Consider the following 15,365-nt stretch of genomic DNA (forward strand, 5'->3'; position numbering starts at 1 on the left):
ACTTTACTTGTGACGTCACATGACAGTATTTCTATACTAAAAGTTTCTTGAGCTTGAGAGCTGACGATTTGGCTGGTAAAAACATCCTATTCTGTTAAGCTTTGTCTCTATGCGATATTTAAACAAATGCTAGCCATAAATAACAAGTACATATTCTTCGATATAAAAATACAGTGGCTTTTATAATGCCAATTATTGTCCTTGTATTCGTTTAGATACGTGTTATTGGAAAATTGGTGGGGCCTTTAAGGGCTATTCAACCTGTGTTGTTGACTGCTTAGATAGTGACTTTGACCTAGAGGTCGAAGGTGACTTTGTAACTCGTTTTGTTAGAAAAAAATCTTGGCATGGAGATATAAATAAGAATTTTGATGCTTTCGCCAGCAAACCAATATATGTGAGATGAAAGTCTTCATAAAATACTTTGCAGTATCCCTTAAAACATTACCAACAGACCTCAGAATTTCTTTACAAATGGCTCTTTACTATTATAGTCGTATCAATTGAAAATTGAACTATGATATAGAATTTAATGTTTATAATTAAATTAAAAGAATGCAGATGTAGTCGTTAAGGTGCTCACTGCACTTTCAATATTGCGTGCGGAGAGCGTGGGTTCGATTCCCAAATGTAAAAGCGATGCAATACAATATTTCTTTGAAGCAAACTACAAAGATTTTAATCTATTACAATAAAAACAATCTTGTAATATAAATAACATAATTTACAAATGTTCCGATTAATGCCTTCATGTGACACGACAAACTATAACACATAACTCCAAACCTGAACGGCTGGTATATCTTCAAAATATTACGGAAACCTGCTATATAAATGTCAAAATGTAACAGTTTACAACTTCTGCGCCATGTTTAGAACTGGCTACTACATGTTGCATGCGACCTAAAAATGCTACCGGAATATACGACTATTTACAGATGATATTCTATTTTTATGTACACTATCAATTTATCACGTCTCTCAATTTTGGACAGTTCATGGAAGGAATGGCTTGTAGTTTTTAGCTTTGGTTTTAACTACTGAATAAATATCGATTGGCTTATGAGGTATAATTTTAGTTTTTCGTACACTTGCTATCGGTTCAGTCCCATATGTTTATGCCGTGAAACTGGCATTTAACTAAATTATTATAAAATAATACTCAGGCATAATGTCAAACAAGCATTATTTACTTTAGAAAAAGAGTGAAGCGTGAATTAGTAAAAGAGATGAATGGAAGAAGAAAACAAGTAGTGTATACTCTACTTAGCGTGAAATAACTTATGATAATGTTTACTTTAAGAAAAGCTAAAGGCTTTGTATTTGAACGATGATAATATCTCGAGGAAAACCGAAATCTATATTTCAGCTAATTTCATAAAGAATTCACTGGCGTTATATTTAGCCGACTGTTGGATCCTAAAACCTCTATATTTAGACACCTTTTAGAATTAAATATTCTCACCGTGAATACCAATTGGTGATCCAGAACGGACTAGTAAATATTTATAACTGCACAATAAAGGCTACAATTTTCCGGCTAAAACTGGCACTTTGGGTCTGGGGAACGAATTAAAAGTGTCATAGTCATCAATTAGCACTGTATTTTGATGGGGTCCCCGTATGTTGTTGTTTAGGGTTTTATTTTTGCAATTGTCTAACACTAAAGATCGCAGAATTGTAACATAACTCTGAGAATTAACTTGGATTTAAGTCCGTACTCACTCACTCGCGATTTGGTAGACCCTTTGGCAGCAGTGGGAGACTTGAAAATAAAAAATGAGAAATACGTCAGACTTTCGTTTTCTTAGCAGTTAATTAAGTTCCTTTTAGAGCATTTTAGTGTATTTATACTAATGCATATTTTTCTTTTATTTTTCAGAGATTTACACAATATCTAGCATCGAGTAATTCAACATTTCAACTTAGTAATTTTCTAGACAAAAGTGGAGTACAAGGTATGTAGTACAAATCTATTTGATTATAACTTATTTTAATGTAATAATATTAAGTAATGTATCAAAATACTGCAAATGAAATCATTATTAGGTATTGTAACAGGATTTATTCATGATTACATTTAACATTGACATAATATGCGGATAAACGAAATTTAGGTATGTGTTAATGCTACATTTACTGTAAATGTAATAAATGTTATTTTGAATAATCATGGGATAATTTTACAAACTAAAGCTTTGTTTATTGAAAATTAAGTTTGATACTGCTGGCTTACGATTGAGTCAGAGATCTTATAACCTTTAAATATCTTGACTTATATTACAAACAAATCGTAGAATTTGATTCAACCAGATTCAAAGATATTTAAGTAATAATATTTTATTTCGAAATCAAAATAGCTACAAAAACGACCTACGTAATAAACATTGAGTAGACCCAAGTAAGCTACCGATCAACCTATCCATCCATCCCTAGAGATAGCTTACCCCGTTTTATTCGTGCACTATAAAACTTTACAGATAGTGTATAGCCATGTTCCCAATAATCTCCGCAGTTTTTTATTCAAACGAAAAGGTCGGCTTCTTTCCAATATTCTTGGAGCTTTTGAGACCGTCTTTATTACGTCTCGAATCAATCTTGGGACCCTAGATTTATAGTATAACTATTATTGTTACTGAAGATTAATTTATATATCTGGTGGACTATATATAACCAACACTAAACCTAGAAATATATTTATGTACTAGTGAAATAACTATGGTACTCGTAACCGGTTCTGTATGGCAAGATGTATGGATGTGAATGAGGCAAGGAAAGTTTGTGATTATCGTACCAAGTGGCGTTCTTTGGTCTCTGCCTACCCCTGAGGAAAAAGGCATGATTGTGTATGTATGGTATAACAATTTAAATGTAAAAAGGAAAGACGAAGCAAACTGACACTAGATCTTTTGTAACCATTGGGCAATATTAGGCATGTTTCTTAAAGACTTTTCCCCCTAAAAAGTCTATCTTCATCATAGAAAATCAGGCTATCGCAGTCTGCTGTAGCAGTTTTAACGTGACTAAAATAGCGAATGTTTTTCTAAAACCTTTATTTACACTATTCAAGACGACCCTTTCAGTCGACCCTATAAATAAGATACACCGCATTGCGTTTTTTCCCCTAACACTTGAAGAAGGATGTCTGTGCTGTTTGTTTGTCTATTATTTTAATGGCAGAATTATTATTATACGAATATACATCCGGTATTTACTAGAATCTACAATCGGAATGTATTTATTGATTATTTGCTTGCGCATTCGAAGAGAAATCCTGCTGGGATTATTTGTAAATAATGGGATCTCTCCATTTACTGAATATTTCTGCTTATAGAAAGATATTATATTATAGCCTTTGAACTAGGTACTTACCTACAGAATTACTCGGTAAAAACCTAGTAAAACACTGTTTGTGCTGCCAAATTTACAAAGAGAAGGTGCCGATCATAAAGAGTTCTTCTCAATCAAGCAAAAAAAAACACAAAAATAATCTAGTCTAGTAGTAGTAGTACTAAAATAGTCAAGTCTCTGATAAAATAACCAATGTGAAATACGGATAATTTCTCAGAAAACAACCCTTCTGGAAGCTTCCACCAAAATGTGGTTATTCCTACCCTTGAATCCGTTCATAAAATAAGCTTTGAACATTGTATATGACAGAAACCGACTTTGTAACAGGACGCCTCATCCGGCCAAAGTTGTGAACTGTTACGATTTATCTACAGGTGTGTGGGTGTACGTGTCGATATTGGCTACGGAAATGGAAACTACTTCATCCCTACGTTTATATAGTTTATGTTTTACGTAACGGGTGGAAGTTATTAATATTACAGTTCTGTATATGTAGGGGTAGGTGTGATAACCAATACGTCTAAATATAACCTACCCTACCATTCCGTCCTCGTGGATTTCTCCGATTAATTAGAATCTTATGTGTTAAGATTCCAGGTAACTTATAGTATAGGTAGTATATTGCTTGAAAAAATATCAAACAATATCCGCGAATATTTGGTAACTTTAGTGTTTCTACTAGTAGTGAGGTAATTTTTAAATTTTATTCATTTTGTCATGTTCGGTATTTTCACAATTGAAATTCCAGACTTATCACTGGCTAGATATTCTAGCTGGATCTATATGCAGCTAGAGAATAGCGTTACTATCGTACTATGCCTTTATTTGACAGTTCGGTATTGATTATAATGAACGGAGTTATGAAAATAGGAACGTCAAAAACAACGTTTTCGTTCACACCTGCGAATTTCGTCACCAAGCGTGAAATTCCCGTAATTTTACTCCGCCTTTACCTTTTGTAGAAAACAGATGTGTAATTTTCTTACGCATTACGAAGTCAATTACGTAAATAAGATACAAGTAATCTCAATTTAAAACAAAATACTTGGAGTATTTACTTGTGAAGCTTTGAATGAATTTAAAGATCGCGTGACGTCTTGGATTAGCGTGAACGCGAAAATAACGAAATACTTTAAGATCATTGTTATTTAGCAAGCAATTTGATTTATCTCGGGTTTATTTTGAACAATAATATTATAAAACTATTTTTTTAAACTAAAATAAATGTTATTTGTTATAAATGCGAAATTCAAGATGTGTAAATCGTTGATAAGTTTTCTGCTATTCAATGCTCGGGATTCCTCATTCGGAAATGGAAATATCTTCCGTGAGTCGTGACCTATTTCAAGCAGACGTAATTAAGATTAATAAGTACTAAGTTTGTTCAGCAATGGGGCAACAATTTTTCATGATTATTATTTTTTATAGATTATTTTCATGGTTTATGAAAAAGGCATATTTAACAAACACGAGAATATATTTACAAGCAAAATCAGTATATTTATAATTCCGAAAGGGTTTTATCCTTGACCTAAATTATAAATTAGGGCAAAATCCTCTATTATTATTCTATCAGAGTATCAAAAATATTTTCTCCCGAATAATACGATTAGCCTCCATCGGATTTTCGTTATCAAGTCGTTTGTTAGAAAGTAACAAACCCCTTTAAATAATGGCTACAAGATCCCTTTGGATTAACTACTTTTAAGCGCAGAGTTATTCGGAGCGTTGCCATGGTAACTTGAGACTTATCGCTTTATCACTCACGAAATCGTGCGAACCGGAATGAAAGATAAGATCTAAATGAAGAGTTTTCGGTGTTAGTCACAGAATTGTTTAAATTTTATTATATTCACAACTTCTAACAAGGCACATCTAGTTTCTAGATTTGGTTCTCATCGTTAGACAAGTGTTGGCTGTAAAAAACTGCGGCAATTCAGTATTACTTACAATAAAAGTTGTTGATATTGATGACTTTTACGCTCCCTTCGACATAACTATTCTTGATTGTCTTTCTCTGTGGTTAAAAGAGGCTATCATACAAAAATGTATTTTAAATACTTACCACTTCAAGTTGAAAGATGTTAGAGTAGATTGGATGGAATTATATGAATAGAGCTTCAGTATTTAAATACAATTTCTACTATAGTTTCTCGCGATCGGTAATGTATCCGACTGCTAACCACAGGGTCCTGAGTTCGATCCACAGGTCGAAGTGTGCCCGGTAAATGGTAATAGGCTTGCCCCATGTTATGTTACCTGAGATTGGTAATGGCAAAACGCTACTACTACGCGAAGCGCTAATTTACCCCGTATTTCATACACTTCTGCCAAAACCTTTGGGTATGATTGGCGTGATATTATGTATGTAGTATAACAAAACCTCAGTATCTGAAACACAGTATCAGTAACAAATAGGCGAGCAACACAATCGAGTCACACTCGTGAATCCGTAGTAATTCTAAAGAATATTACGCAAGCGAACAACAGAATCGCGCACAGTTTCCGCATCATTACGTTTTACTTGCCAAGTTATATGTACAGCTATGCCAAGTTATTATACGCCCTACCATGTACACTTAGAGTTATACGGCCAATGTTCTATATTGAGAGGTCAGATTTTTTGGCTTTTAATTTGTGTCACAGATCGTATCGACGGGAGAAAGCAATTTGGGTCATATTATTTTTAGTTCTATAGGTAATTTTATCATGTCCCAGCCGTAAAAGGAATCAGTTTATTTACTACTTCTATGTCGTGGTATCTAAAATGGAATAATTGGGATGAACAAATCCATATTCAGACGATCATGATCTATCTATGGGTTTTGTAAACTGGGACTATTTTGGGATTTCCGCGATTGATATTCGGAAGTTGTCTAGTTAAAAAGTATTCTCGGGACTTATACAATAGAAGATGTATATTCTGTAATACGTACAGTTACCTGTGCTTGTTTTAATAAAACACCAATCAAAGAATTAACCCCAGTTAAGTTGGTTACTTTACCACAGGCCCTTTTAAACATATCTACTTCTCCATCCGTTAAAAATAAATCAAATTCAATTTACTTCCCAAAATATACTATAACATATAATATATGACATATCACATACGTGGGTGTACATCGTATGTTGTACTATTGGTTGACCGCCGACCCCAGGGTCAATGACACGGCAGCCTCCACGGTTGCGTGGTTCCGTGATTTTGTTACACTTGCCATATTTGTACATGGGAGATGTGATCTATGGGTTTTTGCTTAGAATATTGAATTACGGGGTTTTCGTATGGAGAATATAAGGTTGGAATATGTATGTTAGTGTATGAGAATGATATTGTTATTTTATATAGCTGGTATAAGTGGTTTTGACCGAGTGATATTCTAGCGCAGTTCGTAACAGGGGAAGATACTTTAACTTGACTTTTAATTATTGTAAGTAGTTACTGAGATAAGCGCTAATAAATAAGCTCTTCAGCAAAGAGAGAAACCGAAACTACGAAACGCAAATATCGTACTTAACTTTAATTTTTAAACATAAATATAAATCTAACCAAATGTAAGGTTATTTATTAAAATAAAATATTGACACAAATACTATAATAATGTATAATGATTACTTTAACTTAATAAATATTTCAAATAGTACCTATTAAAACTTGCCTATAACACTAAATAAGTAATAGTAGGCATCACGCAATACATTTAAGGCTATCTAATATTTACGTTCAGTTACAAAAACACTGAACATTTTCCAGAAAGTAACTCCACTTTTCAGACCATACGCTTTTTTGGAGAATACCTTTACAAAAAGTAAATTCCGTTTAGCACCATGAGAATTGAAGAGATCATAGTCTTCGTACTTCTTATTTCGAGGGAAAATCTATATATAATACTAGTAAAACAATAAAATAACAGTGATGCGCAGAGAACAACGGTGAAAATACTACGTTTACTAAATAATATAACATATCAGTGCCACGTGCTATATGCGTTGGCTTTCATTCAAAAGATTATTCTTACACGTAAACAGTGGAGGTATTCACGTGTACATTCAAGATCGCACGACTAGTTGTAAAATTAGTCTGACGATTCACTGAATAACTTGGGAAGTCGTATTGTAGGAAGTCTTCGTTCTTAAACCACAAAGCCTTCAAATACAGTTGGGTAGGGTCAATGAGAAGAGCTGGCAAGAAATTACCTTTCATACCTTACTTTAAAAGCAGGGTTGATTAAAAAGAAACACTTACTTTGTTTGACCCTTGTCTTCAACTATTTAAATGTTTAGTTTTAACCGTTAAAGCAAAAAAACAGCTTTCTAAAATTATTCTTGCATTTATAGCATCTGAGCAATGATTTTCAACATCTTCAGCAAAAAAGCTACGTAGATCTGTTTTTCATTCAGCTCTCCTGCAACTCTAGTACATTTCTAGCAGGCTGGAATATAGCCAACAATACGGCTAACGTAGAAAAACATAATCTTAACTACACAAGAACCGGTTTTTCCCGTTTGGAATATTTTGGACATCTGTTTTCCCACGTCACATAGACATTTACGTCATTGCCCACCATTTTATTACACACGTATCCTAATTTGTATGGCCAAATTCAATAGAGAAATATATCCTAAAAATATTCGGGAAACATTATTGTGTTATGGCAAATTTGATATGATGGACATATATAAGGTTTTGACAAGGGTAAGTGGGTTGTATCCATTTACGAAGGGACTACCTTTATCGTATGAATGTTTGATCACACGGGATCTTTAATCAGTCGGAATAGAAATGGTATTTTCGTGGAAGTGTATTGTCATTTCTTTGTGACAATTCTGTAAGATCGTAGGCTGTTTTTATATATCAATAACTATCAACCTTACGTAGTTCTGCTAAGAATTCCTTTAAGAACATTTCGATATCTTGAGAATAGGTACTCAGGCTATGTTTAATATCAAAAATGAGGTTTGTGTGAGGATTGAAATACGACTGACTCTTGTTTTAATAGAAAATAGGCGTGTATGACAGCCAGTGACAGCCACACATATAAAGAAGGCTAGATAGCATCAAGCTAAGAACTATGAGCACTATAAATCGCGAGACACTGCAAAACAGCTAGATATACAAATCCGAAATAAACTGATTCAAGAGTACAAAAGTATCTTACCATGCGTTTTATATTGCAGTGTCATTCAAATCCGCTTTGGCTTCCTTCATTCAATAGATCAACTTGGAAACGAATTTAGCGATTTGATCTGAGAGTTACAGCCCAGGTCATAAGCAAGAAGACGTTCAAATCTGAAAGATTTTACGGATGTTGTTTAGGCTTAAGTGCTCGCTTTGTCTTCATTGTAAATTTTAATTCAATGAGGTCACTTGGAGATTTCGTTTGTGATTGAAATGAGACTTGTTCTTTTATCGTTTAATCGCGATTGGAAATGGAGTTCTAGCATTGATTATGGATTTTGTAGTCAGTTTGAAGAACGATTTCGAAGACTATCTTTATATATATAATTCTTCTGTAAGTGTGTATGTCACCGAACTTCTCTTAAACGACTGGACCGATTTTGATGATTTTTTTTGTGTGTGTTCAAGGGGATCTGAGAATGGTTTAGATTCACAATTTTGTCCGCTGGACAATGTCTTTTTATTAATTTTTTATGGCAAAACAACGTTTGCCGGGTCAGCTAGTAATATATAAAAAACAACCTCATTTTTATGTTATGTTAACAATAACAGCTATAGTTAAAGTAAGAGCGTTTTGTACACTCCAAAAATAGATAAAACAGTATCAAAACTAAACTGAAAATTTACGCGAGAGTTTTCACGCAAAAAAGCGATAACATTCGCTTCATACTTTATTTAGTTTGAATTGTAATACAACTGTATTTAAAGTTTACATTGTGATAGAAAAAAGGGGGCGTAGCATACAAGATAACACACATACAATTAAAATAAATAACAGCCGTTATACACTTATAAGTCGAATACCTCTGTTTTATACGCAACAAGAGTACCCGCGTGCCTTCTCGCAGTAGAAAGATTCATCCCTTGTTTCAACCACTCCTAAGTGGTTTTTGAAAAATAAAATATCAACAAGAAAATTTTATTTTCCAAGGGCACCACAGGTCTCCATCTACTTATATATCCATGCTAAGTTTCAGCAAAATTGGTTTAGCTGTTTAGTCATGAACACAGACACACAGACAAACAGACTTTCTTACTTATAACATTAGTATAGACAGTATGAATGTCTCACGCATTATAGCGTTCGTTTTATGAGAATCTCTGTCTCGACGCTCAGTCCCGAAATATTTACACCCTGTATGTATAGTGAGTCGTAAATTTACTCCCAAGAATTTGCTCACTAAGCTGCTATTACTTATTCATGTCTCTAGCCTATATGTCGTATGTTTCTTGGGAGATAACGTGTAGTATTAATTTTCTTAGCAGTATTTTTTGATCCCTAAACCAAATATAACTTTAATAGAATACAGATTCTAGGGTAAGAATGAATCTATAGTACTTTTAAGTCAGTGAAGGTAATATGTAGGATGCGACACGGAATAAGTTTATTCAAAACCGTTTTGTAAACTAAGCAGAATATCAAGCAAATATAAAGCATGTTCATATCATCTACAAACTCTGCTTAATTCGGAAACAGATGACCGTGCGTTGTCAAACGATATTTATATTAATTTATTTATCTACACTAAAGTATAGTCTTAAGCAGTGATAGCCGAGTGGTAATAGTTGACACCTCCCACGCAAGTGGTCGCAGGTTCGAACCCGAGGCAACACACCAATGACTTTTCGAAGTTATGTGTGTATTAGAAATAATTATCACATGCTCCAACGGTGAAGGAAAACATCGTGAGGAAACCTTGCATGCCTAAAATTTGTTTAAAAACATTTATTGAGGGCATGCAAAGTCCCCAACCCGCACTTGGCCAGCGTGGTGGACTCAAGGCCTAACCCCTCCCTCATTACGGGAGGAGACCCTTGCCCAGCAGTGGGACATTAATGGGTTAAAGGAGAAAGGAGATAGTCTTAGATAGTCGTTGCTCATGAAAAGTTAGACGAAAGACTCGAAAGCCTTTCGAAAAGGCGGTGATCTTGTGACATTCTACAGAATGATTACTTTTTAAATACTCTATTCTTATTGTTTCGTAAAATTTTCCTTTGAATGTTATAAATATTTACGTGATAAGAACTGTCTGCTAAGTTTTGCGACTAAGTTCTTTAGAAGTCGAAGCCGATCGATTGTACGAACTTGAGGAAGGTAACGTGTTGTGTTGAGATGATTATTTAAGGCACGTTAAAATGAGAGAAATTGGTGTTTAAGTAAAATTAAAGGCATATTTTTGGAATGCAATGATTCTTAATAGTAATATGCTAATGTTTGTCTCGCTAATCGATCTTAAATTTTTTTTTCTCTTTTAATCCTGTACCGTCTCACTTTTAGGCAAGAGTCTCCCGAACAAAGGAAGGGTTTGGCCTCCTTTTCTATCGCTCCAATATTACGGAAGTCACTGATATGACAGAAACATCATGTAATTTTAAGTGATGCTGTATTTCTGTGCCTTACTTTACACTTCAAAGTGACAAACACGTCTTCATATTTAAGAGTTTCTTAAACCCGAGGGATGTTTTTACATGTGTCCTTTTAAGTATTCATACCATAGAAGCGAAGTGTAACATCTATACTAATATTATAAAGCTGAAGAGTTTGATTGTTTGTTTGTTTGTTTGAACGCGCTAATCTCGAGAACTACTCGTCCGATTTGAAAAAGTCTTTCAGTGTTAGATAGCCCATTTATCGAGGAAAGCTATAGGCTATATATCATCACGCTACGACCAATAGGAGCAGAGTACCAGTGAAAATTGTTACAAAAACGGGGAAAATTATGATTCTCTAATGTGACGCAAGCGAAGTTGCGCGGGTCAGCTAGTGTTAAATAATAATCATAAATAAATTGAGGAAGGAAAACCTATTCCCGCTATCGAAATGATTTCATTTGCAGTATTTTGATACCTAATATAATATTATGACTGTAGATAAACTTGCATTTGACCTGACACGATTTAGCTCAAATGTGTTATGATAGCCGCTGCAGAAATGTGACAACAAGATAAATGTTGTTCGTTATCGCTTAATTACATTATAGTTATTGGATGTTATACACCCCCTTTTTTAATGCTTTTTATTGTTATCTACGGTAAAAAAGACATAGGTTAACGATTGTCTGGACGAGATTGCACATGCGATAAGGCCGTCAATTTTACCTGTGTATTATTTTCATCTGGGGGCACGGAAGTGCCCCCGCAAGTCGAGCAAAAAAAAAGCGGCACGGCCGTAACATCCTTTTCTCGAAGCAATTCGGGCTATTTTTGACACCCCTATAATTTCGTTGTGGATAATACAAGAAGCCTGGATTTTCAGCAACTAATTAGTCATTGTATAAACACGGTATATTTAAAATTTCAGTCAATTTGAACCAGTAGTTTAGGAATGACAACTTGTTAAAATTTTGAATTTTGTCACTCACTGATTCACTGACTCACTGACTCACCGATCATCAAAAGTCTAAGGTACTTCTAGCAGACTTAGAAGCTTAAAATTTAGAATACAAATAGGGTTTAGTGTCTTAATCATGGGAAAATTTTAATATTTTCTAATTTCGGTCCAGTTTTCTAAATACACCAACTGCAACCATAACTTTGTAATCCCATATAAATGTATAAGATTACAAGGTTACATTTGCAGTTAATGAATTATTATTACTGTAGAAAATAAAATAAAAATAAATAGGTGTAAATAGGTACCTACTATATGAGGCATAACGGGAGGGGGTATAGGACGGATAAGGGTGTTTAGCCCATGAAACTGAACAACATTCCCATAGGAAAATATGTTGAATTATGAAAAAAAAAACGTCTTTCCATACAAATTGGACTTATGTTCGCTCTACAAAAATAAGTGAGATGCCATCAAAAACATTCTGTAAAAACCTCAAGTCTCGCCGTAAAAAGTTGTGAGATCGATATAATACCAAGTCGATTAATCTATTTAGTCTCTACTTAAAGGACCTTCTGTCTTAAATTATTACGTATGTTATTATCATGCCAATTTAAAAAAAAATACCTTTAAAACAATTAGATCGACTTGGTCATCGCAAGAAAACACAAATTCGCCATTAACATTTCAGGAGCATTAACTTCTCGTCGTGCTGTGTAGTGTGATACATACTAATAATTAAATCATGCGATGGCCAGGTCGGTCTATTTGTTTTAAAGGTATTTTTTTAAATTGGCATGATAATAACATACGTAATAATTTAAGACAGAAGGTCCTTTAAGTAGAGACTAAATAGATTAATCGACTTGGTATTATATCGATCTCACAACTTTTTACGGCGAGACTTGAGGTTTTTACAGAATGTTTTTGATGGCATATTTATTTCCTATACGTATGTTGTATACAATAAGAGGATTTATAATATTGTCAAAGATAGATGTTTAGCACTTGTACAAGCTGTCATGACAATTGATTTTTGTTTGGCTTTAAATTCGAAAACGAGGTTTGTAAAAACGAAAATAGTATCTTGGGAAATTTACATTACCTTATTTACACAAGTATTAAACCAGTTTAGCGTAATTCATATTCTATAAACAGTCAAGGGTGCACTTCAGGTAACATTTATATCTAAAAAATAAGCAGAACGGAACGGGATTTGTGTCCAATAACTATCAGTGTGATTAAGCGTTGATGTATAACAAGGTTAATTATGTCAGAAACTAGGTAATAAAGATTATAAATATGAATGCGAATGCAGCATTTGCATTAACGACTGATAAAGATCCATTCATTTGTCGTTGACCGTGATTATCTATAAAATGTGTAAACCAGATATAAGATGTTATAACTGCATGTAACTTTATGTAAATGGTTGCAGGATATAATGTTTCTTGTTGCACTTTTGAAATAGGCTGTGGTCTTTACGGCTGCCTCCATGTATAGTGGTTAAAATATGTATTCCACAAGTTTGTGACTATAGAAGAAAAATGATTATCGAATGATCAGACCAACCAGATCACCAGGCCGCGCTTAGCTGCTTTATTACCTCAGTGAATAAAAGACATTAAGTGGCGGTAATACTACATGCTAGAGTTTTCTTCTATAAATTAAAATATCTAATGGAATACATTTAAAGCCACTTTCATTGCGAGGCCGCCTTCAATTGTGTCTAGGGCATATTAATGTTGGACGGTATCTATGTGAAGCACCAGACCACTTGAATGCATTCAGCACAAATAGCCGTCTTGCACTTCAGAAAATCACATCGACAAACGAGAAATCTCGTGTATATTTGTTTCCATATTTCCGACAGAAAGATTGTTTTTTTCTTTTTCACTGTGTCACTTTACTGGTTTCAAACAAAGCTAGTTCAAAGTAATTTACGTGTATTCTATTATTCTAACTTGAGTTTAATTTTCCTTAATGCTTCGAAAGGCGCGGCCGGCGCAAGGATCGGTGAGTTACTAAAAACCAAAATGGCGGCTTTTTTTGTTAATGTCTGTCCGTCTGTTTCGTAGCTACACGCTTGGATTGGGTGCAATTTTACGTTTAGTTTTCTGCACAGATTGTGTTAGGCTTGTGACGTTTTCTTGCTTCTACGATAAGTGTTTGTTTATTCAAGATGTCCTCGTCTTGGATAACAGGGATTTTTTTATATGTACTGACTTGTACAGTCATAAGATTTTTGTTTATAGGCATGTATGTGCTTGCCATATCGTTTCTTGGCTACGGTATCACGAGAAAACATGATACCGACGAATTGGGTTAGACAAACCTTTTTTTTGTATTTACTTTAGATAAGTAGTCTGCAATATATAAAGTTAAATTTAAATGCATTGACACTGTCACAAGTAATCCTGTGCTGTTAAGATTTGTTAGTAAACATTTGGGTAATAAATAAATCCATAAACTAGCGATTAGAACCACAAATCACTTTAATTATTTCGCTAGCTGATAGTGAATTTATTGACACAATTAACAGTTGAATCAACTCATTTAGGTCATACCTAGTGCACTTGTCATTATGAATATTGCACCGCCCTCTCTAGTATGTTCGGGTGACATTATTGATATCTGTATTATACAAAGTAATGTGTTAATTGAGGCTGTGCTCATACTATGTTGCTAAGTTGACACAGAAATTTTAGCTCTTTAGCTCTTTGATACCGCCTGTGGTTGCTATGTACTTAAAACATGAAAAACCAATGACCCAATCAAAACTATTGTAATGCCAGTTGCAAGGATCTGATCCATGGCATAAAGGAGAGCAAGTTTCCCTTCTCCAGTGATCTGTTCAAAGCACAGGCTCAATTTTACACTTTGGTTCACTTTCTTCTGCGTACTTGAGCAAACGAACCAGATTTCAATAGTTATCACTCGAAAATACACCCAATTAGACGAGCACTAGGCATTCGTTGCACGGATTTTTGTAATGATTGGCTTAAAGCACTGTAGTGATTTGTTTTTCAAACTAAATTGTATTAATTAACAGATAAAATTGCTTTACTTTTAGAATACACTACAGAAAAGCATAAAAACATTGGGGTTATATATCAAAAAATAAAATGGGTTACATTTCATTGCACGTGATTGTGCATTTTTACATTAGTTTGCTTGATATTTTGATCAAAAACAGTACCATGACACCATCAGAACAGTCTGATTACCAGCATGAGAAAAGCACAACGCTATAGAGCGCTGTCTCTTTTTCAGCTGCTGCTTTAAAGTGTAATGACAAAGGGTTACTGTTTTCATGGTCATGTAACTACCAGCAAACAAAAATGGATGCTATTTAACTATATTTGTCACAAAATGGGGTTCCAAAAATCATATAAATATGGGAGAAAAAACCATCACCAATTGCGCCAATCCCATGCATGTCAGGCTGTTTTAACTGCACAAGCACATTCTAACACGACGCAGTTTTCAAAGGATATGTTTCATGCT

General features: G+C 34.1%; 1 protein-coding gene across 1 annotated transcript in view; it reads left to right on the forward strand.

Annotated features, from left to right (window-relative positions):
• Positions 1-15,365, forward strand: part of lap (phosphatidylinositol-binding clathrin assembly protein lap) — a 55,684-nt gene that overhangs the window by 23,901 nt on the left and 16,418 nt on the right. The window contains exons 3-4 of the mRNA XM_076128724.1: positions 1,883-1,958; positions 13,854-13,874. Coding sequence (XP_075984839.1) covers positions 1,883-1,958; positions 13,854-13,874 — 97 coding nt within the window. The remainder of the gene's footprint in view (positions 1-1,882; positions 1,959-13,853; positions 13,875-15,365) is intronic.

This window comes from Anticarsia gemmatalis, chromosome 21 (assembly GCF_050436995.1).
Source record: "Anticarsia gemmatalis isolate Benzon Research Colony breed Stoneville strain chromosome 21, ilAntGemm2 primary, whole genome shotgun sequence".
Classification (NCBI taxonomy): Eukaryota; Metazoa; Arthropoda; class Insecta; order Lepidoptera; family Erebidae; genus Anticarsia; species Anticarsia gemmatalis.